At 45.0% G+C, this 25,983-nt stretch overlaps 1 protein-coding gene across 6 annotated transcripts in view; it reads left to right on the forward strand.

Moving 5' to 3' along the window:
• Window positions 1-25,983, forward strand: part of TEAD1 (TEA domain transcription factor 1) — a 255,589-nt gene that overhangs the window by 64,882 nt on the left and 164,724 nt on the right. For all 6 annotated transcript variants that reach the window (XM_074336012.2, XM_074336015.2, XM_074336014.2 and 3 more), the window contains exon 2: window positions 13,856-14,111. In XM_074336012.2, the coding sequence (XP_074192113.1) occupies window positions 13,955-14,111 (157 nt within the window). In that variant the 5' untranslated portion in view covers window positions 13,856-13,954. The remainder of the gene's footprint in view (window positions 1-13,855; window positions 14,112-25,983) is intronic.

Genomic DNA, 25,983 nt, shown 5'->3' on the forward strand with positions numbered 1-25,983 from the left:
CAGAATGAACTGTTTTAAAATAACGTAGAGAACCCATTTTTGGGGTTTGGAATTTTTTTTTAATCTTCGTCCTTTTCAACACCTTCCGGCTGGGAATGAATCTACTGCGCCTGTTCGAGTTGAGCTCTGCCCTCCCCTGCCAGGGCGCTCCCAGCAAGTCTCCCACTTGAGGGATTACGATGGGAAACTTCATCCACCAGGTGTATGGTCTGGTTTTGGGGTTTACCTGCCCAGCCGAAGCATGGCATCGTTTTTTGTAACTGGGTCTTTACCCACCCTCTTATAAAACAGTCGCTAGAAGCGAATTAAAGGGGCACAGTATATGGAGTAAAACCAGATGAAAGAACAGGGGATGGAGAATCAGTAACCTGCTAACTGGCTCCGGTGATTGAAGTTAACTTTATTTGAAGTGCCCAGGCTGGGTCAGACCACATCAAGCCAGCAGGGTTCCTGCAAAAGGGCAGCACGGGAGTGAACTTTGATTTCATTTTAGGAAAACAAAAATGCATAAATGCTTTTTACTAGCCTTTTTCCTTAAAGGTCTGCCCCTCCTTCAACAGACCTAATTAGCTCTGTCATGTTTGGATTTAGTTTTGAAAAAATTAAAGCTGAGTAATATCAGGAATTTGTTGAATGGGAATACTTGTCAAAACCTTCACTGACCCAAATCTGACTTTTATAGAGAGCATTAAATAAGCAAACTTACCCAAAAAAAACCCATCCCCCACTTGCCCTAAAATAACATTTTTTAAAGCACATTCAAAGTTAAGTATAATATAAATATAAGCTGCTCTGGACTGGATACTAAATGAATGAGTTATTATAGGGGCTGTAGTAATGATGTTGAGTGTAGTTATAAATTTAAAGTACATTACTTAAAACCCAGTTTCTCTGTTTCTCAAACTCAAATGTCTACTTCTTTTCTTCTCCTGGGCTTCTTTATTTTTCACCTCTTTCTTCCTGCACTTGGCCTGCAGGCCTGCCTGGTGTAGTGTAGGTCCTCTGTTATTTTTGTGGTAACCTGACACATCTCCTGACTGTGCCCCCGAACCCCCTGGGGGGTGAACTGGCTGTGAGCTGAAAAGGCAGGCTCCTGCTCCTGCTGCCTGCCTATCTCCCAGGTGGAGCAGCAGGGCTGGGATGCCACAGACTGGGGGGGGGGGGGGGGGGGGTATCATGAGGAAGACCTCCGATTGTGCCTCAGGAGGCGACAGGCCCTGCATTGAGGTGGTGGCCGGAAGAGTTAATGTTGAGCCTGGAGGCCTGCTAGTTAGGGTTTTGCAGACAGGAGGAAGATTTCCAAGCCAGTGGGTTTTTTAATTTGTTCTTGAGTATGCCTAAGGCTGTCTTTGTGATTCCTTAGACAAGGATGAATTTCTTAATAGTCATAAAAATTGTATTAATATTTTATGTTAAACTGAATTGAACAATTTATTGAGCCAGAGTGGGGATGAGGTACAGAAATAAATGGGACAGAGTCCCTGCCTCTGAAAATTTGCAGAATAGCAGGAAAGACAGATACATTAGCGGTAATTATTAATTACAGTTATATACATTTGTTTAACAGTTATTTGAGAACCTGTGTCAGGCACAGTTCCAAGACATACGTGCGTGTACACATGCCTTCTAATATGCAAGCTGCAGATAAGTAATGTACGTAATAACGCCTGTGACTTTGAGAAACTGTACTTTTGCATGGATCATCAGCTCATTTAATTTTTGCACCAGGTAAAATGATTAATTCCCATTTTGCACAGAAAAAAACAAAAACAAAAGAAAATCCTGAGACACAGCTAATAAGTGGAGAACTCAAAATTCAAACTCTTTGGGATTCCAAAACCCTACATATGTTTTATATACGTGTGTATTGAACTGCTTTTCCATATAGACTCTCCAGATGCACGGCGTGGTCCCTGCAACTCTAGGCATATCCATGAAGGAAAACATCGAGCAAACATCAGTTGCGTTCCAACAACTTGTCTGGTATTGAGAAATGTTCAATGTAGGAATGCCAAGGAACTTGCTGATTAGCTGGAAGACAGTATCTTTTCTTTTTTCTTTTCTTTTTTTAAAGATTTTGTTGGGGAAGGGGAACAGGACTTCATTGGCGGGACTTTATTGGGGAACAGTGTGTATTTCCAGGATTTTTTCCAATTCAAGTTGTTGTCCTTTCAGTCTTAATTGTGGAAGGCACAGCTCAGCTCCAGGTCCAGTTGCTATTGTTAGTTGTAGGGGTGCAGCCCACCATCCATTGTGGGAGTCGAACCAGCAACCTTGTGGTTGAGAGGACGTGCTCCAACCAGCTGAACCATCCGGGAGCTCAGTGGCAGCTCAGCTCAAGGTGCCGTGTTCAATCCTAGTTGCAGGGAGCAGAACCCACCATCCCTAGTGGGAATTGAACCGGCAACCTTGTGGTTGAGAGCCCACTGGCCAATGTGGGAATCGAACCGGAAGCCCTCGGCGTTAGGAGCACGGAGCTCCAACCACCTGAGCCACTGGGCCGGCCCCGAGACAGTATCATAAGAGAAATCATGATGAAGTGTACCAAGTATGGTATTGGAAGTTTGTTTGAGGTGCGTGGGGACACACAAATGACTTTCTGAGCGGAGAAATGACTAAGGCTTCCCGGAGGAGAGGTAGGTGGCTTTGCTTTCGTTTTGAAAGGAACCATAGACATTCATTAGGTGGAGTAACTGGGGAGAGAAGCATCTGACCCAGGTGGCTGAAGGCATGAAGCAGGCAGCCTGCTGTGTCTGGGCACCTTGGACTGCTGGTCTGGCCGGAAGGTCAGGGACTGGACAGGCACTGAGAAGCAGGCTGGGATCAGGCAGTTAGGGCTTTGGGACCCTATTATGCAGTTGGGTCCTGGAGGGGATGGGGATCTGCCGAAAGATCTCAAATGAGTGTATGATAAAAGTTATATTTGCATTTTAGGAAAAGCCTGGGAGAGTCTTGCTACAAATACATCTCCTAAGGATGCTGATTTAGTATTTCTGGCATTCAAGGTGGGATCTTTCTTTTTAAGAAGTCACGTATGTCATCCCGATGTATATCCAAACTTGGGAACCTGGCAGAACCAGGTTGTTGGCAGCAGTGGGCATGTGGGGGCATACGTGACAGCCCAGCTCACAGAGAGGGGAGCTTCTGCCTGTAAGAGAGAAGCAGAGTTAGTGGGGTGGAGAGGTGTGGAGGGGATACAGTTGAGAGGTGAGGGATGAGTGGGTATTCTTAGTGATGAGTTGCCTCAGAAACGATGGGAGAAGCCTAGGATGATGGGCCAACTTTGGGTGCTACTCCAGCCAGGTTCTCTAATGGGCCCCTGAATTTGCATCCGTCTTTGTGTAAGACCTGTTTTGTAGCTGCTCCATCATTGTGTCATCATTAAATGGCAGATTATGTTTCTCACTTGAAGGGTGGGGACTCAGTTGTGTCAGTGAACCCTGGGAACCAGTGGACGTTTGTGAACACACAACGTCATGTAGTTTTGGTTAGTTGGTACATTTGCTCATGGGGGCATTAGGTACTGTTTCCACTCTGGCCATTCACAGATGTGGGTGTCTCCGTGTGAGCGTAAACATTCTAGTCCCCAGGCTAGGTGTAGGGATGACCGCACAGCCCTCTTTAGGGACCGGGGAAATAATGTAGAGTGCTTGAAGGCAAAGTCTGATGAGTGTTTACTGGAAGAGCTGTGTGCCTTGGTACCTAACAGTTAATCCTGTGGCTCTGGGCTGTTTAAACAAGCACACCTTTATAAACTGTCATTATGTTATGGTGCATTAAAACGCCTTTATAAATTGGAAATGCTTAAGGGATGTGCCACATTATAACACTTGAATTTGTCTAGAGAACTGTTCTGGCCTTGGGCCACACTGAAAATGCTTTTGATTAAAAAATTCTGATTCCAACTTTATGAAATTACTTGTTCTTCACCCCCTAATTCCCTGTTGCCTTTGTATGAAACAGTCCAAACCTTTTGTCACAGTGTGTGAGGCCCCTTGCCATCTCACTGAGCTCACTTTCCCAGCCTCTGCCCCAACCATTCTGCTTTCTCACTTTGCCCTTTCTTCACCACTTCTCCTCCATGGACATCTTTTCTGAACAGGCCTCCCTGTGCTTTTCTGGTAATTAGCCCGGTGAGTCCTACTCCGGCTTTAAGACCAGCCTAAACGTCACCTCCCTGAGGCGCTTGTTGACCCGAGACACAGCATCTACTCCTATTTCTGTGTTCCAACGGCACTTTGTTTATTCCTCCTTTGACATCTTATATTCATTTAGTTGTTCATTTATTCACCCATGGACTCATTATTTTAGGCATCTATTCAAGCATTATTTTGGGGGAGCATTTCCGATGACATCCTGTTAAGCACCCAGGATCGAAAACTGATTAAAGGCACGGATCTCACAAACCCACGAGGGTGATAGACACGTAAACAAATCATTCCTATGTGGTGAGTGAGCAAAGGTGCTACGTGCAGAAGTTCTGAGGAGGGAGAGGGGGGAGGGCAGGCCAGGCCTCCCTCCCAAGGGGCTTGAAGTCTTGAAGGATAACTTACTTATCTGTCTCCTTGCTGGAAGGGTGCTTCTTGAGGGCAGGGAGGGTAACCCATTTATTTCATAGCTCTAGTGCCTGGCACATGGTGGGGGGAGGGGGCATTATAAAACAGAAATAATTTCCCCATTCATATTTCTACCCTATCTTGTTTCAGAATGAACTTAAGGCAGCTTGCAAGGCTGTAAAATAGCATAAATTAAAAGTGGGGAAAAGAAGGAAAAAAAAGAAGGGACTAGAGGTAGGGACCTAGAGTGGGTTTAAGAATGAAACCAAACTTGCCGACCAAAATAGCCTCCGTGCTTTCTCTGAGGGGCCTGCCAGTGTGGCTCACTGCTCCTTGGCAGCCACTGAGGAAAGCCAAGGCCTAGACAACTAACCACAAGGTAAAAAACACACAGCATTTTGTTTATGATTGAACTTTCCTTTGGGGTCTTTGTGAAGAGAAACCTTAATGTTGCAATGGATACCCCACCATCCTTGTAGAAAATCCAGTGACTGACGGGATGTTTCTTAGTATGCTCATGCCCTCACATAAAAGCATAATTTAATAAAAGCAGTTATTCAGAGCTCCTGGAATAAACTTTCTCTAAGGCAACTGGAATCAGAAAGGTACTGGAACAAACAGGTTGGTTCTCTCTGTTGTTCTGTGTTGTCTCACTTTTGTCCTGTGTTAATGCTACATGCCCCTGTCTCGGTCCTACTGGTCACACAAGCTGTATGTCTGCTCCCAAGGAGTTTCATGATCATGTTTTGGGACTCAGAAAACAATCCTATATGACTTGGGTAGTATGTCAGGGTCTGTATGTTTAGATCCATTAGACATGTGTATTTAAAAGGCAGATAGGCCCGACCCAGTACCCTCACACAAAAGTGATACCCTGATTTCTGATGGTTGAGATGATGGAAAGGGACCAAGTGTGTTGTGATGAATTGTGTTCTCGGTCACCCTAAGTTGACAGGAAACAGGAGGTTTTTCCTTCTGGACTTGCTGGCGCGTAGATGTTGGATCCTCTGAGGCGAGTGCTGATGAGATAGATCGATGTGGATCAGTTGGTCTTTAGAGAGCATTTGTGCGTGTAGTGCAAGAACCAGAGCAGGACTTGGCCTTCACATTGCAGCACTTTCAAATACCATCTTGGGGCCAGTTTGCCTTACTAATTAGCGTATTAGCCAATCAGAAGTAAATTGTGGATTTGCCTGTTGCTTCTGTACCCCAGCGTGCTGTCTAGGGTAGACGGGGAATGGCCACGATGAGAGGAGCCTCCTAAGTCATAGAAGCTGGAGAAGGAGATCCAGGACCATTTCTCTGCGTGCACTGCGTTTCCCCGAAAATAAGACCTCGCCGGACCATCAGCTCTAATGCGTCTTTTGGAGCAAAAATTAATATAAGACCCAGTCATATTTTACTATAATATAAAACCAGGTCTTATATTAATTTTTGCTCCAAAAGGCGCATTAGAGCTGATGGTCCGGCGAGGTCTTATTTTCGGGGAAATGCCGTACGCGGAGCGGAGAGGGCCTTTTCTGATGCAGCAGAATTAGAATTCCGGATCAGCCAAAGGAGCTGCATCTGGGCAGATGAGCTGCTGGGACTCGAGTCAGTCCAGAGCCAACATATCATTAAGTTGGCCTGCAACAAGCTGTGAAACATTGAGTGAGTCTCCACTGTCCTTTTGTAAGAAGGATGACACCCCAGGCACCACCCATAGACTTGCCACCCAGGGAACCAGCGTTCGGATTGTATGAGGCCCATTTGTAGGCATTCCTTCGGGCATGGGGCCGAGATGGACCTTCTTGAAATGCTTGTCGTAAGGATTGGCCAAACGCATTGTATGTATTTATCTTGCGTGTTGATATCATTTAAAATATGAACTGTCTACTTTTGATTTTGAATTTGTACTAATTATCATTTAAAATGCCAAGGCATCGTGATAATCTGGTGGTGACTCTTAGCAACTAAGAAAGTGATGGTATCCACAACGTAGTGACTAAAGAGTATCATTTTCTGGGTATTGGTTTTGTTTTATTTTGTTTTTAGTCAGCAATATGATTGGTGAGTCTTTGTCATGTATGTTCAATCTACAGACCCATTGGAATTGGGGGCGTTAATTGTGGGGCTTTCTTTGACTGCTATAGCTGGGAAAGGGCTTACACGTTTTCCTTTTGAAATGCTTACTGACAGCTATTTACTGCTAACTCTTGTGGCATTTTTTTTTTTTTCTCATAGAGCAGGAAAAAAGCTTCGGTTTCCGGGTTTGAAATATATTTCCTGAGGTTAAATTGTCCAATTCCCAGGGGTCTGTGACTCAGGCTGCAAGTCATGTCATCCAACACATGCTTCCTGCATGAGTGTACTGTTAATGTCAGACCTTCACTTTGGAATGGTCAGATGGGACAGGATGTCTGGACCTGAGTGTAGGGCCATGTCCTTCTGATGCAGTCTACTCGTGAAGGAGAGCGGTGATTAGCTTCACTGGTGGTGGTGATGGGGGAAAGGAAGAGGCACGGATTTCTGTTCTCAAAGGCTGACAGATTCATTAAGGGGATGGGGAAGGTGATTCCCCTAAAGGCTGGTAATACAGAGCTGCATAGCATGAAATCAATCAAAGCCTTTCTTGAGCTGTCACCTGGGCACGTACTTAGGGCTGAGAATTAATCAGGGAATCTCAGGAAGGCAATGCTAAGTCTTCTAATGGGGTGCCCAGCATCAGGGGCTTGGCTTTTTGATGGAGCCTGTTGATATGGAAGTGATTTTTGAAAATGAGAGGGACTAATTATCCATTCCTTCTTGCTGAAATTAGAGGGAACCTGTTGGCAATTGGAGTATATGACACCAAAGCTCACTGGCAGATGTGGCCTCAATTCTCTGTGTCAGAATTCCCTGAAAGTTCTGCTCTCTCTTTGACAGTGACTTACGTTCTACAGTTCCACCTCCCTGGAGGCTGCGTTCAAAATCAGGCTGCTGATCTTCACCTGTGTTTCTCAAGCCACTTGTTAGCAAGTTTGGCTAGTATCTGAAATGGTAGGAAAATAATAACTTGCCCCACTTTACATATGCAAAAGCGATTAACCATCATTAGTGCCTGACATTCCTCCCAACTACCCAGGGAGGTGAGTCAGTATCATCAGTATTCATTAGGAATTAATTAGACTATGCTTGATGGTGTTGGTCATGGACAGAGCTGAGGCTAGAGCGCTGCCTATATTCTCTCCCTGTGAAATCCAGCCTCCAGCCTACTGTCCAGTAAGGGTGTAGTGTGTCTGACAGTCCCATGGAATGTACATTCTCTCAGGACAAATGATTCTTACATTCAAATTCTGTTAAGTATTTGGCTTTGGTCAACTTCTTTAGGCCTCTGGACCTCATAAGGTGGGGATGATACCCAGTGAGGGTATTGCAATGATTAAATAAGGTCCTATCGGTGAAAGCTTCAAATACAGTGCTTGAAACGTGGTTCACAGGGAGGTGGTTGGCTTTGGATTTCATGTACCACTTCACTTTGGAAGTAAAGCTTCCCTTTTCCTACCCTTTTTGTTGGAGGGCAGTTTTTCTCTTGAGAAAAATTTGGGCTTTCACTAAGATCTCAGTGACCTTTGAACCATCAAATGCTTGGTTGAATCGTCTACTGCAAATACCATTCCAACTATGTGATTCTCTTTTTTTAAACACTAAAATGGCACCCACCTGTGTCTACTTCCACATTCTCCTGAGTGCTTAGAAATCTTTTGTCTTAGCTTTCTTCTCAGTGCCACTCCCTATATGTTGCCTTTTTCATTCACCAACTCACTCAAATTTGCTTTGCTACCATTTTTCAACTCTTTGAATTTCTTCCTTGGCCACTTCTTTGGCTTCTGGTCTTTACCTCCTCACTACTTTGCTTCCTGTATGGTTTTTCTTAGAGCTGTCACCTTCTGCTTCTCTTACAATATTGTATCTCAAAATAAGGTAGGTTTGTGGTAGAAGAAGTTTACCTTCTAAGCGACCCAAACGATATTTGTCCCTTTAACACTGAAGGACTTTTGGTTGTCAGTAATCATGATTAATAAATAAGAAATTGGATCAGACAGCCAATTCTTGGTTATCCAAACTGCCGGCTTAAGGCTGCCTTCTTAGATCTTCCTAATTTGGTGACATCCTTTGGGCTCTTACCACTCATTAGACCTTGGCCAGAGTCAGGGTGAGGAATGGAAAGGGAGCTGAAACTCAGTCCCGTCTCATGGAAAGCTTGATGATAAGTTCAGTCATGTTGTTATCAAAGAGTGTTCCTGTCATCTGGTTGTGGGTTTAGTCTTTCTTTCTTTGAGTATTTATTATGTCAGTATTTATTATGCTAGTACTGGGGATACTGTGGTGAGTGTAACAGTCCCTGCCCTCAGGACACTGGGGTGTAGAGTCCATGGGAACACAAGGTGATGAATGACTAAGTTGGCCTCATTCAGAGTTAATGGTGAAAACTGAGGCAACAGGGGCTGTAAGTATTATGCGGTCCTGGGTTGCTGAGGTGGAGACAGAGTCCTAACTTCTAGTCCAGCTCTTTTCCTCTTGCCTCATAGAGTATTAAGTCATTGGCGAAAACAAGCGGGATGGCTTTTTTTGTGACCTTCATGATCGGTGGTGTTTTATTAATCATGAGGGTTAGTTAAAACTAACTCTTTTATTTAAGAGCTCTTAAATCATCCATAAGTGGGTGAGATGGTTACATTACGGGAGCCCCATAGGAACTCAGATGACAGGAGCAGCAGATTCCTGTGTCCTATGTCATATCCTTTGTATGTACTCGTACGTTCCTTGATTAGAGTTGGTGTTAGAAGCACCTTTATTTGACTGTCTCTCTCCCTTCTTCCCCCAGGCGCTAGTATTAATGCGTATTGGTCGAATATACAAATGATGTCATTCCACTGTACTCATGCTACCCTGCTGGCAGTGTCCGTGGGTAATTGTAAAAGGATGATCCATGTAGGGAGTATGGCTATTGGGGCACTTAGCAGCAATATTTGGGTCTCTGATAATAGTTCTTTTTGGAATTTATTATGGTGTGGGTAGGAATAGTTTCAGGAAAAAAAGGAACCTGTAGGAAAAAAAATGTTAATGATGGAAACTGAAGCACACATGATACACAGTATAATTTTAGCAAACAAGAATTCCCTTCTCTCTTTCATTTTAGGCATTCATTTAGGTTTGGGATTATTCCCCTGAACCAAACTAGAATATGAAAGTTATTGACCCTGTGAATGTAAGTTTAGATTTAGATGAGTGTTAGAAGTAAAAGTGTTTGTTTATCAGTTTAAATTTTCTGTCTAGTCACCTCAAGACCTAAGACAGAGGATCCTTTGTAAATTTATTTCCCAAACGGGACCATTAAGGGAAGTACCTTCATTTCTGCAGCGTCCCATTAGCAGTGGGAAATTGGGCATCACGAGGTACATACCACTGTCTAGAAATGATGGACTTGAAAACAAATGAACATCTGGTTGTGGTTCTACAGATGAAAGCACCTTCGCTCATTATCTCTAAATCTTTACGGCAGCCTGTGGAGTAGAGTCCCTTCACCCCTTAGTGATTTTTCTGTATTGGGATTGAATTGAATTGATTATCTCCACTTTTACAAATAAAACCTGAGCTTCTGAGAGGTTAAGGACTTTAGTCTGGACGGCATGGTCAGTGGGCAAGCCAGGTCTGGAGCCCAGATCAGTTGGAGCCTTCATATTATGTCCCCCTCCACCCCAATTCTATGTTGTTCCTCATTTAGTGAATTGACCGAAAGGTAACTCCTTTGCTCAAAGGATGGATGAGGAGGTGAGGACATCAGCTCTTCAGACACAGGTATTCTATGCATAATTCACTCGATTAGACCGTAGTGTTGGCAATAAGCAGCTGATTCTTGCTACGTATTTGGAAACCAGGTAGGTTGCGTGGTAGTTAACCAGTTCCACACGTTTTCAGGACACTCCTAGTGTGTGGCTGATACTCTGAGCCACTAGATAGCTACAAGGACAGTTTCCAGGATGAGGTGGATTTTGAGCTGGGCTGGAAGGACCTGAGGGAAGGAATGCCAGAATGGTTATTTCGGTATCCAGTACGGGGGCGGGGGGGGGGGGAGCTTTTCTCAGCCAGCCCCAATCTTGTGATCGGAAACTCTCTGCCCACACAGGGCCTCATCTTACAATTGGGTTGTAAAACCAAGGGTCTGTATAACTCTGTGGATTATGTATCTGGTAGCTTCTGAGGTTGTGTCCTGGCCCTAGTCCAGAGTAGGTAATTCCATCCTGCTAAGCTCCAGTTGACCAAATTGCAAGAGCCTGGACACAGAGTTCTTCCCTTTGCTGTAAATGAATAAAAGCATGTGAGCATTTAGAACAGAACAGTGCCTGTGCTTACTAAGTAGATGGGTCGATGAATGCTAGCTAGTACTGCATTCCCCAAACAACCAAGAGCTTGTGACCCTTGCTGTAGAGGTAACTTGAAAGGGTTGTCTGCAAGACTCTGCTGTTCGTCTTGAAGGCAGTCTCCCGCTGGTTGAACTAGCAGGAAATTTTTTTCTTACGTTGATCTAGAATCTTAGAACTTCCACAGAATGGGTTTACACTCTCTCCATGTGACAGATGGCTTTTCAGAGATTCTCTAATGTCTAAGGACACTAAGCATAGCGATTATAATTCAGAAAGCTCTTACCAGCTTTGGGCCACGGGCTCAGGCTAAAAATAATGGAATTTAATAGGAATAAATATAAACTTCTGTGTTTAGCTCCTAAACCAATTGCACAAGAGAGGGAATTCAGAAACAGCACTTGGAGTGTGGGAGCTTAGAAGTTTTATGGATCATACAGTCAATCCACCTCTGAGTGTCATTTCTTGAGGGTTGTGGACAAACTGGGATGTGTTCGTGAGGGCTGGGCAAGGGGGGATGTGAATTATGTCTAGTCTAGGAGACAGTCAGGAGCCCAGGGGCTGCACCTGTCATACCTAAGTGGGTGTTTTGGAGAGCGATATCCTCCTGCATGGATAGGATGGGTGGGTGGAAGTTCACCAGGACATGGGTTTTAGCCTAAGAGATGGAAGAATTTCAGTAGGTCAGTGCAAAGGAGTTGGTATTGGGGGAGGTAGTGGGCTCCTTGTCATCGGTGACGTCCAAGCATAGAACGGATGGCCAGTCAATGAGACGTGTTAGAGGGAATTCACACATTGAATTAGGAGGTTTTGGTGTGTTTTCGTCTGGAGACTTGAAAGCTTCCAGTTATATGGTAATATTCTTTTTAGGCAAGGAAAGCTCCCGTGGTCCCTTCAGCTGGCCCTTACTGGCCTGGATTCCATCCCTCTACCACAGTGGTTGCGTGCTGGGGACATCCACTGTTTATCTTAAAATGTGGCTCCCTGGAGTGAATTCATACTGCTCTGAGCTGCCCAGAGCTCCAGGACTGGCCTGTATTTTTGTATGTGTCTATTGTTTTGATTTCTTTTGGGGAAGGTGGAGAAGGAGAAGGTGGACTAGCCACTGCTCTCAGAGCATTCAGTTGTTTTCTCATAATTTCTCCAGTGAACCACTTTGGAGAACAGACTCTAGGGGAGAGTACAGCTTGAGTTTTATAAGACTCTTAGATCCCAACAAAAAATGTAATAATTTGAGAATTCAAAAGACCCACACTGCAGGCATCGCACGGTTCATCTGGGGGTCAGATGAACACCCTTTCTTGTGGCATAATTTATACCTCAACATTTGGCAGTTTTTAACGTCCTGTGTCAATGTACATGTGTTGGTAAGAAGTAGTAAATATTTTGCTGACAGCTTCTTTGAATGATGGATCCGTGGCAGCATTTAAAGGCAGACAACCTGAGGGTTTCTTTGATCCAGGTGCTGCCAAATGTAAAAATCTGTCAGGGTACGCAGCCAAAAGTACCCACTATTTATACCACTAATTGTGTAATGTTCATGTGCCCCAGAGTTTCTGCACCTGGGATCTGTTGATACGCACCAGTGGGGGAGGGCAGGGGAAAGGGATACAATTGGGAGGGAGAAGGAAAGAAGACAGGCTGCTTGATCTCAGGTGACTGCACTGGAACACAGAGCGGTCCCTGGTGCCTGGTGAGGCCGCCAGCACCTGCTCCCCTCCTGGCTGCCTCTGTTGTAATGTTGTACAGACTTGATGGGCAGACAGCGGGGAATGGTGGTCCCACTAAGCCATCCCTACTCAGGCCCTGTGCCTCCCCTCTTCCATCAGTGCGCAGGAGCAATTCTTCTCATTTTTGGAGAAGGCTTTGAATTAATGATCTGATGCCTTTTCAACAAAGAAATATTGATATGTTAGTGTGCGGACAGCATGGGGTACTGGATTAGATCATTTTCACATTGGTGTTTGTGCCCGTTTGACATTTGTTTGGAAAGCTTATCTCTTTAAAACCATACGTTTCATGCATAATTTAAGGGGACTATATCTTTGAGAAAGATTTCTTTTGGTTCTGTAATCTCAGTGCTACAGAGAAATAAATGAAAGCCTTCCCCATGATTTTCTTACAATCAGGAATTCTGAGTAGGTTGCCGGATGAAGTGCCCATATAGGTGTAAAACATTTCTTTCTGCAAATGTCCTGGCCACTTGTAGCCATTGCAGGGAAGGCAGGAATGGGGACAACTTGGTCTCTGCTTCAAGGTTACAGTCCAGAAGCTGAGAGCGGCAACGTGACCTGACTGTACAGTGTCAAAGTCCCACAGAGAAATGCTTGGGACTAGCAGGTCCAGGTCACCTGGCAGAGCTGTCTCAGTAGTGTATTTGTGATAACAAAATAGTCGCCCTCCGTCCTTCCTCCATGCTGCCACCATCTTGCATCCGGGTGATCTCAGTCACAAATACCGGAATGGTTTAACATTTCAGAGTTCTCATGTCAGTTGCCACAGTGAGGCAGACGTCTTTTGTTTTCCTTGATTTTATTTTAAACAACTTGCGCTGCTGTGGTGATTTGATTATCAGTGAGCAAAGTGCTCCTGATAGGAGGCACTGGGTAAATGTTTTGTATGATCCACTGTGAACATGTGTACCATTCTCACATGAAAACTTCCTCTCTCCTTCGTGAAGATTGTCCAGCTTCTATCTGCCTTTGCATTTCTGTATTGAGATGATTGCATTTCTGTATAGCATGATGCATAAAGAACAAAAGCCCCTTGGATCTGAAAATTCCATATTTTCTGGTAGGAGTTGCTCTCCAAGCAAAGCTGCCGACGGAATAATGTGCAATGAAACTACCAAGAGCAGTAGCAGTATGTTGGTGGCTACCTTGTCCTTATCACACTATCTTTTGATTTCTCTCTTAGGTTTATTTTCTTGAAAAGGCTCCAGGCTTCGGCTTGGAAAATCCAACCGCCAAAATTGAGCCCAGCAGCTGGAGCGGCAGTGAGAGCCCTGCCGAAAACATGGAAAGGATGAGTGACTCTGCAGATAAGCCAATTGACAACGATGCAGAAGGGGTCTGGAGCCCTGATATTGAGCAGAGCTTTCAGGAAGCCTTGGCTATCTATCCACCATGTGGGAGGAGGAAAATCATCTTATCAGACGAAGGCAAGATGTATGGTAAGTGGTTTGGAATGCTCCTTTGAAATGCTGCAACCTGCTTTCGTAGTAAAAGATCATTATAACTCGCCTTCTACTGAGATCCATTCATTATGTTGCGCTGAATGAGCTTCGTAGAACTGTAGTTGGCCATCCAGCAGACTACAGCTCAGCTAAAGAGGAGAGTCACTGAGGGACCATTGGGAAATCATTCCCTGGGGTTTCTTCTCCTTCTCCTTGCTCAGTGGCGTTATAGCAAAAGCTTTCAAGGTCCAGGTAGGAACACAGATAGTTGCAGTGGCATATGCAGATGTGAACGTGGGGACTAGTTCTTGAGAGTGCGTACCCCGTTGAGAGGAAGCGCTGCCACTCGCTACAGGTAACGGACTGGTGCCACCTAGAAATGGGGGCATGGTGCTGCCAAATCTCTTGATTGAACACACACACACACATAGTTTTTTTCCCCAAGAAGAGCTAGCAATCATAGACGTTTACATAGGAAATCTACTCATTTTTAAAAAGCCAGCACTTTTTTTTTTTTAACACAACCTTGTACAGGTCAGGTGAAACATGTGCGTGGCTTGATCTGCCAGTTGGCTGCTTTGTTGCCAGTTTGTAGTTGAATGGCAGACAAGGCATTAACCCCTCCCCCCCGGCCATTCTCACCTGTCTCCCCTTCTATAAGGGGACACCTGGCGGTGTGTTCTGCAGGAAACTCCATGAGAGCCCAAGAGGGCAAGAGCAGTTGCCCAGATGGCTTGGGATGCCAAAGGCAGTGGCACGTACACATCCGTGGTCTGGAGTTTGCATGCGGGCTTTGGGCATTCCCCGCTCCTTCCATAATGTGTCCAGCTGTAGACCTGTACTTTGTGGCTGTCTCCCTTTTGGGAAGCAGATGGCAGGTGGTTGCTTGTACATTCTACTTGTCTGATGGGGCATATTGAGTTGACAGAGTTTATACTAGAGCTGAGTCTAAAGAGATGCAAACCAATAACCGAAACTCAAAGAGACCCGGCTCAGCCACCAACCTGAGGTTGTTAACTTATCACAAGAGTGATTTATTTCTAAATAATTTGAGAGCTTTTCCATAATAGGGTGTTGTGCCTTTACTCCTGAGCCTCCTCTGTCAGGAGCCATAGGAGGCTGCAGCTCAAACTAGCACACACTGCTAAGGAGAGAGCAGATGGTAGTGCAGCTGCCACCAGCTGTGCCCCCCCACCCTCCTCCTCTCCAACTTGGATGATGTAATGGAAACAAGGAAAATTTTGCTTTCTGCAGCATTGGAGTCTCTCAGCCTGTCAGTGTCACACACACGGGGTGGGGTAGGGGAGAACCCAAACCTTCAGCATTTGTTTTATGCTCTCGTGTGATCCTCTAGCCAGAGAAGCTCCTTCGGGTCTGGTGAATTGGACTCAAGAGGAAACATCTCAGTTGCTGTGGATAGAAAGTTTCAGGGCCTTTGATTTTTCTGTGTGTTTGTGTCTTTCCTAGGCTACCTGATCCTCAGCCTGGCTCTTTGCTTTCAGGGTCTTCTCTTCAGACCTGAAAAATGCAACCTCCCCATTCTAAAGACAGAGAAAAGCACTTTAATCTTTGAGCCATCTTTGAAGCTGATTTTATTACAAGTAGTGAAGGTGGCTTCGAGCCAGTCTACCTTGTACAACTCCCATTTGTTACCCAGAAATTGTTATAATCTAAAATATTGGCCTAGTATTGGAAATCCTGCTTGGGAATAACTACAGCCCTTCTTTCTCCTAAGGAATTCTGGGAAAGGCATTGTCCCTTTAGGAACGAGGTCTCAGGACTGAAAACATAATTCAAAGCAAAAGTTAATTTTTTCAACTCCAGTTTTGTTTTCTTTGTTGAGTGTACTTATGAGGTAGCAGCTGTGATGGATATACAATTTGCCTGTAGCTCCATCAAAAAAATATTTTTGTGTGTGTGAAAATAATTGCATAAGAGCTCTTGTTGGTGATTGGGTATCAGAGGCAGCGGGCTAGGAAACCGAATGGTGAGAAGTTTTGGGTTTGAGTCATCTACTAGTAGTGAACTTGAATAGTCCTGTACTGGGTCTGCGTCTCAGTTTTTTTCCCCTGTAAGAAAAGAGGGTAAAGTAGATGATGTTTGTGGGTCCTTGAGACTCTTCTGTTATGATGCTGTGATTTGGGGACTTGTTCCTCAGTAAGAGTGATCAGTCCCTTGACAAACCTGACGGTAGTTGTGGGAGCATGTCTTTAATACCCAGGGTAATCAGATTCTGAATGTTTCCTCAGAGCATGTTCTTGGTGGGTAGATTCTTTTTTTCCTTAAATCAGCCTTCACTTACTAACCATGTTGGTGACCAACCTGATTTAAAATGGGGCTATCCTTTTGAGCAAGCAACATTAGGAGTTATAGCTGCAGGGTCATGTGTCCTGATTTGGGGGTGCAGGAGATGCATTTGCTGCGGTGGCCCTGAAGCCACCCCACCTCCAGGCAGCTGCCTTGGGGAGAAAACATTGCCTTCCACTCCCTCTCTTTGGACAACAGGAAGGAACTTTGCTTCTACTGCTACTTTGAAAGGGAAATGTGGTTGCTGGGTTATGGAAGGTGGAGACTGGACCCCGTAACTGGAACTGCCCCAGGTACCTTGGAGCTTCCTGTGACCTGCTTGTTACTTGGAGGATGAGAAAAGGTTGGGTTGGGAGACTCCGCAGTGAGGCCCCAGCCACTTGGGGATGGAGTCATGTGAGCAGTGTGGGCCAGAGCTACTGTTTTTTAGCTTCTGGCCTGTTCTCCCTCTTACCGTACGTGAATCAGGACACAAACCAGACCAGGAATCGAGGTTGCTTAAGGTCCTGAGAGCATACTTTTTCTCTTGAGCATTTTTAAAGTGAAAACATTGAAAGCATTTGGGATTCCATGGAGTAAAATCAAAATAATTTAATGTCTTTTAGTGAAATAGCAAGTGTTTTTGACTTGAGCGGGCTATTGCGATATTTCTCAGCATTTGTAGAGTACATTGTGATGTCACTAATCCTGAGCCATTGGAGAAGGAAGGTCAAGTGCAGCGCTGACTTATTTTGGTAATGAAATTTCCTCCGTGGTTGGCAGTAGGACAGATGCAGTCTTATAGAGGGGAAGAATGGCAGGCTCTTTGCGATGAGGTTTGGACCATTTGAAGAGATGGCTTCTCGCTGCTCTCTGGGTCTGGGGGGCAGCTGAGACTGTACGTGGTTGGTCTCCATGTGGACACGTCACTTCTGCCTTGGGCACCCTGTGTGTGGCAGCTGTTCGTAGGGATCACTAGAAAGAGGAGGAGACCTCTTTGAATTTGTTCCTGAGAGCTTGCAAGCTCACTCTTTTTCCTTGTGTTTCCCTTTCCTTATTTATACATAGCTATGCGTCTCTTTTTCTGGGAAGTAGTTGTTGAGGAGGTAGCAGGAGGACAAGATGGAAGAGAAGTTCTTGATCAACAAACTTGTCTGGGATTGAATTTCACCGGAGCAGACCTTAATTTAAACTACGGCAAAAGAGCGAACCACGGGAATACCCGGATGTGTTTCTGTTGCAACTGAAAACCGTGGTCTGGCAATGTGGTCACATACGTATCTTCTCCCATAATCAAAACCAGGGTAGGGACAGGCGCTGACGTTCACTCGCTGCTTGCTTTAGAGACAGAAAAGTGTAGCACTTCACGTCTTGGGCTTTGAAATGGACATGAATCCTGATTTCTAGACATCAGACTTGGGGCACGTTGCTTTTCCGCCTCTGTGCATCCATTCCGTCAGCTGCAAAAGGCATAGAACTAGATCCTACTTCACAGGATTTTTAGAAGAAGTAAACAAACTAATAGAGACCTGGGATCCTCCCTCCCACGTTTGAGCAGTGCCTGGTATACAGTGAGAGCTGTAAAAGTGTTTATGAACTAAAACCAAACAGTGCTTCCTGCCAGGGACTGGGTTAAAAAGGCTTTACATAGTATTTCCCTCCAGTGCTCACAACAAGCTCACAGCAACAGTTTGAGGTGGGTGATCTGATCCCCACCTTGTAGATGAGGAAGCTGGGGCTAAGAGGGGTACAGGGGCTTGCACAAAGGGACCAGGATAAATGGAAGAACAGGAGAGTTTCAAACCCAGGACTTGTCTGACTCCAAAACCTGGGCTCTTTCCTCTGTGCTTCTTTGGTGGAGGTCATTCAACATTAATTCAAAAAGTCAGTATTGAGCGCCACCTGTATTCCAGCCGTGGGCTCGGGGTTGTCAGAGATACAGCAGTGAACCAGACAGACGCGGTCCCTGCCCTCATGGAGCCCTCACAAGTTCATTTGCAGGAAACACTGACCTGAGGTCAGGGCTGTGTGCCAGAGCTTTCTGGGAAGTCTGAGAGCCCTTTGAAGATGGTCACCTTCCACTTAGCCTTTTGAAGCCTGTTCTTGGCCACCATTGTCCAGGGCACCTGGCCCAATGCTGGCAGGAAGAAAGCTTCTCAAATAACACAGCAGGAGGATCCTAGATCACAAGGCTGGCCCTGGTGGTGGCCAGGAAGATGTCTGGAAGATTCTGGTGCCCTAGGATCCTACAGGCAGCCTGGGCAGAACAGTTGCTGGGCGATGACTTTTTTCTTCGGAGCAGATGTCTTCAGGGTCCTTGCTTATGACAACAGCTCCAGGGATGCCCTTTTCTTACTGTGATGCCAGGCCTACTGGTTCGCCTTAGAGAGCTGAGTTGTAAGGAGTAGAGAAGTTAAGGAGGAGGGCATCTCTGGGCGAGCCCCCCCCAATTGCCGACCTGAGTTCTGCCAGCCACGGGAGCACAGGACGGGGAATCTGCCCTTTGCCTACTTCATATAAGCACAAGAAAGAAGAAGGAAGGGGGCTGTTTTATGAGGTGGTGGCAGCACTGACAAGGGGACATCAGAATGAACACATACAAGCAGGTTTGCCTACACTAATTAATCATGTGGCAAAGACACTGAAATATGATCTAGAGAACTGGTCAAGGAAATGCAGGATCATCCCTTTGGAAGACAGTGGACTTTCACAACGTATCTTTGAGGACCAGGAAGTGGCCTATGGCTGTGGAGACCCCCAAGGCCCTGATGTGGAAATGGCTATATAATCCGAGCCCTAGAGGATCTCCAGGCCTTGCGAAAGTGAGCCTTGGGGTCTGAGCTGAACTTGTTCTTTCCATTTCTCCATGTGAACACCATGTGGCATCTTTGATTTCCTCTTTTGGTCTGATCTGTGTTGCAGGGCGTTATTTCAAGTGAATTGGCCAGAAATAGGCTGGAAGCTCCTTAAGGCAGGGCCACCACCCTGCTGTCTGATGGGACGTACTCATAGAAGGTGTCAGTAATGTTTATTGAATATATGCATACATGAATTATTAGTTGAAACCAACGAAGGTGAATAAATAAACTTCTAAGCCCCAGGGCCTCTACTGTTGGAGGAACTAGATAGAAAGAAAGGGAGAAAGGAAAAAAAAAAGGAAAGATGTTTGTATATTTAATTGTCTTTCTAGATTGAGAAAGAGGAAACCCCGGTTTTTGCTATGTGTGTTGGCAAATGTTAGCTCAAGAGGTAGGAAAGATTTCTGCCCAAATAGGCACAGCAGCAGAACAAGGGTTAATTCTAGAGTCCTAAGCACCGATGAGTAATGGGGGATTTTGAAATAGTTTGGTTCCTGTGAGAATAGCAAAGCCAACGTCATCAGTGCTTTGATTGGGAAGTTGAGGGTGCGGGGGCCATGTGGAGGTTTATAGACAAGGTGTGAGCCCTTGTGCAATCTGGGTAAAAAAATAGTTAATTAGGATGGCTCAAGAACTGGTCATAGTGGAGCAAAAGGAAGTGGATGTTAAGTTATTACCAAGTTATGCTTTGTTGTAGCAGTGGCTGGATGCGCCCTGGGATGGAGGAAAACATGGATTCCTAAATCTTTCATTGAGGGCCGGCATGCACTGTGCTTTGACAGCAGTGGGGACAGCAGATCAAAAATAATGAAAACAGCTGACCTATTTGACCAGTTACTATGTGCTAGGTACTTTCTCTTTGCTTTGGAATGAGTTATCTGTTTATTCCTTACAACAATCTAACGATATAGGTAGGTACTGTGATTATCCCCATTTTACAGTTGAGGAAGCTGAGTCCCACCAAGGTCACGTTACTTATTCAGGGTCACCTAGAAATAAGTGGTGGAGTTGACGTTTGAAACCAAGCCAACCAATACAACAACTGTCTACAAAGTGACACAGAAGGAAGTATATTCTGTACTTCCTATATTGTGTACTTCCATAGAAGGAAGTATTTTCTATACTAGAATTATATTCACAGCTTAGTGGTAGGGCAGTGGAAAGTGAGATTATTGATGATTGGGGAATGCAGATGTCTGTATTTAAGAGTGGAAGAGAAGCAGAAAGAAGTGATCTGAGCTAACTTTGAGTGGGAAAAGGCCACTTGTTTTTTTTGTTTTTGTGTGTGTGTTTTTTTAACTTAATTTGGATTATAGACCCATTTGAGAATCTATGGAAAGCTGTAGATCTTTTCTGCAGAAAAAATGCATGTGTGTGTGTAGTTACGGGATTTTTGCATATAACATTAGGTGATTTCTGGTTCAGAATTGCTACTGTGAGGAGAGAGGGACGGGAAGGGCATTCATGCCTAAGGGAACAGTGCGATAAAGGCACAGAGTCCGGAAAGGGCCCAGCTCTGGTGCTCTCAGAAATGAGGGTGTATCCTGGAGGGTGATGGTAGATGAGCTTGGAAACGTGGGCTGGCACTGTATCATGGAGGACCTTGAATGCCTCGCCGTGGTGTCCGGTGCTCCTTCTGAGGACAGAGGGAAGCCATGACATTTTTTTCAGGAGAGATGACATGAGTCAGCCTGTGTTTTACGAAGCCAGTTCCCAGGGCGTGAACACAAGTTAGGTGGCTCTTGCAATAGTCCAGTGGGAGAGGATGAGGCCTAAACCAGGGTACGGGCAGTGTTGGTGGGGACATTCCAGAAATAGAACCAACAGGACTGGCTGACTGGATGTCATTTGTGAAAGAGAAGGAGGAGTTGAAGATGGTTTCAGGGCTCTGCTTCTGGGGAGCAGGGAGGATGGTGGGACTATTACATGGAATGGGGAGTGGAGACAGGAGAAGCAGGTTTGTAGAGAGGAGAGGAATGTGCTCGTGGTATTGGGTGGCCATCCAGATGAGGTGACCTGCAGGGAGCTGGAAATCTGTACCTAGAACTCAGTTGCAGGGGTAGTTTGCGTTCGCCATCGGAGAAGTTCTCCCTAAAGCTGTGAGAGTGGGTGAGAATGGCCTGCCACATGCAGGCCCACAGTGTCTTGTGGTCAAACTGGCATGGATTTTAAAGTCTCTGTGGCAGTGGGAGAGTGAAGAGTGGGGGAGTCAAGAAGAAGGGAGATGCATCAGTGGTCCCCAAGCCTGCCCATCATCATCAGAAGTACTTAAGAAGCTTAAAAAACAACAACAACAAAAAGGCAAAACAGACTGAAAACCAATTGAGTCCGCGTCTCTGAATACGTATGGTCTGGGAATCTGTATTCTGGGTAGTTTGGGTGATCGGCCAGGTTTGAGAGCCCCTGGGCTAAGCTACAAGCCTGGGTGCTGGAGGACAGGACCACATTTTCAGAGTTGGTAAAAGAAACAAATGAGCAGAGAGCAAGACCAACGTTTGAAGCAGTCCTTGCATGGCTCGAACGCAGGAAATGAACTACCTTACTCAGTTTATGCTCCCTCTGTACCAGGAGGGAACGTTTGGCCATGCATGGAAAGAGCCATGAGATGGTATCTTGAAGGGCATAAAAATTAAAGGAAGACTAATTGTAGGATAGGGGAGAGACTTAGCCATCTGGTTAGTAGAGGGGGAAAAATTATGAATTGAGGATATATTTGATGGAATGAAACCCGGAAGAAACTTGAAAGGGAGTGAGCCTTCTTTTACTCTGATGCATAGTCAGATGGGTGGGGGGTCGAGGGAGCACATTGCTTTCTTCAGAAAAGGAGTAAGGACATGTGGGCTGAGCGGGCGGGGGGCTTCTGAAAAGGAGAGCGAGCTTAGAAGAGATATTATGGGGGAATGGGATCTGGATGAACAGGGATAAAAGAATTGCTGAGCAGTGTACTGATCTTATTCAGAGTCCCCCAATTCTACGTGTGTGTGTGTGTGTGTGTGTGTGTGTGTGTGTGTGTGTATTAAGTTCTGTACAATGTTATCACCTGTGTAGGTTCAGGTATCCACCACCACAGTGAGAATACAGAACAGTCCCAACACCACAACAATTGCTGACATTCCATTTTCATAACCATACCCACCTCGGTCCTGCTTCGCAGTACCTTATCCCTAACTCCTGGCAATCATTAATTCATCTTCTATTTCTAAACTACTGTCTTTTCAGATGCATTATATAATGGAATCATATGGTATGGTAACCTTTTGGGATTGGCTTTTTTTTCTTCCATTCAGCATAATTCCCTGGAGATTCATCCAGGATGTCCCGCGTATCAATACTTTTTTTCTTCTAACTGGTAGTCCCTGGTATATATGTGTACCGCAGTGTGTTTAACTGTTCACCTCTTCAGGGTCATCTGTACTGATTCTCTTTTTTGGTGGTCACAAATAAAGCTGCCAAGACCATTTATTTTCAGGTTTTTGTGTGAACTTAAGTTTTCATTTCTGAGGATTAATTGTCCAGGAGTGTAATTGCTGGGTTATATCATAGTTGTGCCTTTAGTATTTTTTTTTTTTTTAATTGACTGCTCAACCATTTTACAGAGCAGCTTTACCATTTTACATTTTCACCTGCAATCTAGATTCTCTGCACCCCTCCCAGCATTTGGTGTTGTCACTACTGTTTATTTTAGCCATTCTGATAGGTGTGTGGTGCTATCTCATGTGGTTTTAATTTGCATATCCCTAATGACTAATGATGTTGAACATCTTTTCATGTGCTTATTTGCCATCTGTATATTGTCTTCCGTGAAATATCTGTTTATGTCTTTTGTCCACTTTCTAATTGGATTATTTATGGTTTTACTGTTGCATTTTGGGAGTTCTTTAGATACGAGTTCTTTGCTGCACATGTTGTTTGCACATATTTTCTCCTAGTCTGTCACTTATCTTTTCATCTTCTTCACATGGGCTCCCACAGAGTAAAAGTTTTAAATTTTGATGAGATCCAGTATTTTAATTTTCCCTCTTGTGGACTGTTCTTTTGGTGTCAAGTCTAAGAACTCATTGCCTAGTCCTAGTTCCTGAAAATAATTCTCCTGTTTTGTTGTAAAAGTTTTATGATTTGTTTCTTTTTTTACATTTGAGTCTGTGATCCATTTGGAATGAAGGCAGAGAGTGTTACTTTTTGGGGAACCCATTGGCATGATTACATAATATTTCCCCAGAGGATTCGGATTTATTCATATTTTGACAGTTTGTAGGGCTGGGCCCTGAGACACTAAGGTACTGGTGAGTGCGGGGTCGCCCCGGTCTAGGTGAGGAAGGAAAGGGTCGAGGTGAAGCCAGAGGGGCTAAGTCGTGATGTGTGCTCTGCTCAGAGGCTCTGCTGCCTTCCTTAGGCGAGGGCGGCGGGGCAGGAGGCTGTGGTCATGTGCTGGAGATGAGAGGTGGAGAGGTTTCAGGTGATGAGTTTCGAGGTGTGGCCACAAATGTGGACAACTGATATGGACATGGGCCATGGCCACTGGAGACGAGGAAGTCAAACCCCGTGAGGCTCGTCAGCATTGGGCTGGTTAATCACTGATGTTGCGGTTAACAGTCGTCAAGTGTGAATTTGTAAATAAATGTACCAAGGTCTCCAGATATTGGGGAATGTTTTTGAGGAGAACATGATCCCCTGGATGTGAATGGAAAGAGTTTGGAATAAGTGAATGATATGGACCTAGTGAAGAGCAGGTGACAGAATGGTGGGCTGGAAGAAACATTGGGGTCACAGGAAAATGCTAATATTCCCTACCTCCTTGCTCCCCAATTCTTTGGCTGGCCCCAAACTGCTACACCTATTTGCGATGTTATCTTTGGACAGCTATATAAGCTCTTTGTGTGTTGTTGCCAGCATTTGTAGAACAGAACGAGGAAATCAACATATTTCTTCCTACCTCTCAGCAATCTGGAGAGAAATACAATTATGGGTGAAAAAGTGCTTTAAACTGAATTCTAAACAGAATGCTTTAGTGAGGTTAAGCCCATTCAAGAAAGCCTGTTGGAACGGTAGGAAAGAATATTTTGAATTCAGCTTCCCTGGCCTAGATAGAGGGGTGTTTGGTTGAACTGACCCCTCACCCCTTTCAGGGTTTCTGCCAAAGAAAGGGTTGGAGAGGGGAGACCCAGGGCAAACTGTCTGGATGAGAATTGCAGATGATGGAGGGGACCGAGGGGAGCCCATTGCCTGGCAAGGCTGGGCAGGCCCCAGAACAGTGGCCCTCCATGGCATCCAAGGGGAGGAGGCAGCGGGCAGACTTGTGTGTTCTTAGTAGCACAGCCCTGGCTTCCAAGACTGTCTCTCTCCTCTTCCCCCATGACTCCACTTCCAGAGCTGCAGTTCCGTGCTCCTCTGTAGCTGTGGCCTTGCATTTCACCTGAGAACTCATTGCTTCTGAATTTCTTGTTATACTTACTTATTTGTGTCCCATTGATCGTAGGTGCTCAGAGTGGGCATTTTAATAATCACGAGCATTGTTATTATGATCGTGTTGTGTTGATCTCTTTAGTAAAGGTTCTATCTTAGAGAACCTTCAGCTCGTTAAATTTAAATAAATATATAGATGCGGTGTGCGGTTAGGATCGTAGAAAAAAATCTGAAGGAATTTACAACCTAGAAATGGTGGTTGCCGCAGGGATTATAAGCAACTCACTCCTTTTCTATTATATGTTTCTGTATTAATGGAGTTTTTTATAGTGAACATATGTTACTTTTGGAATTGGAGGGAAAAAATAATTACATCAGGTTGATTTTTTCCCCTCTGATTCTGAATAAGGGGTACTCATTAAAGAAATGTGGAAAATACCGCGAATTAAAAACAAACCATATTGTCCAGGTTCACTTCGGTGTGATGTTTGTTTACCAGGGGTTCATGGGGCGGGGGGTGGGGGGGTGGGGGGGGCAGGCTGCTGCAGGGTCATGGTGGGCAGGAGTGTGGTGTTGGGAGAGTGAGCTCTCCCTTCCACGTATGGGTGGCTGGGCCAGCGATCTTGGGGGACAGGTGGTCAGAGAATGGTGGTGCTGGGGCGGGGAAACAGGACAGGGTGTTCTTATTATAGATTTTAGGACATCGGTCTGGGAGTTCAACAGGTGCCCCAGCCAGCTGGATCTGTCAGTCAGCTGTCCAGACTCACAGTGGTATTTTCCTGACATTCATGTATCATGGTAAAATGGGGATGGGAGAGGTAGAGGGCAGCATTCAAATCCCTTCTTCCAATGTCCACACGCTCACAGCAAAGCGCCACACCAGAATTAACAGGAATTAACACGCCATGTATCTGCTGAGCCAGAATTTATGGTTTAACTTGTACTTGAGAGTGGACATGCTTTATTCCTGGAGGGTTAGGGGCCTCTCTTCTTAAAGTGTCAGTCGTTTTTTTGTATGACCATTTTATTCTTTGTAACAGATTCCTGGCCAGCTAGTCTTGCACTTACATTGACTTAGGGCAGAGGTGGGTGGCTTTCAGAGTTTGAAAATACTCTGGAGATTTTCCAGTGTGCTGTAATGCTCATTTCTCATTTGATTATAATCACTTGGTTTAATCAGGGTTTCATTTGCTTGATACTTACCTGCTATACACACACTCCAGATTATTCTGTCTGCGTACCTTGTCTTCTCTCAAATGCTTCACTTCCAGATAAATAATAAAAAATGAAATTTGTTCTTCAAAGCCCATATGGACATTATT

This window comes from Rhinolophus sinicus, chromosome 14 (genome assembly GCF_057876585.1).
Source record: "Rhinolophus sinicus isolate RSI-liver-muscle chromosome 14, RSI-T2T, whole genome shotgun sequence".
Lineage (NCBI taxonomy): Eukaryota > Metazoa > Chordata > Mammalia > Chiroptera > Rhinolophidae > Rhinolophus > Rhinolophus sinicus.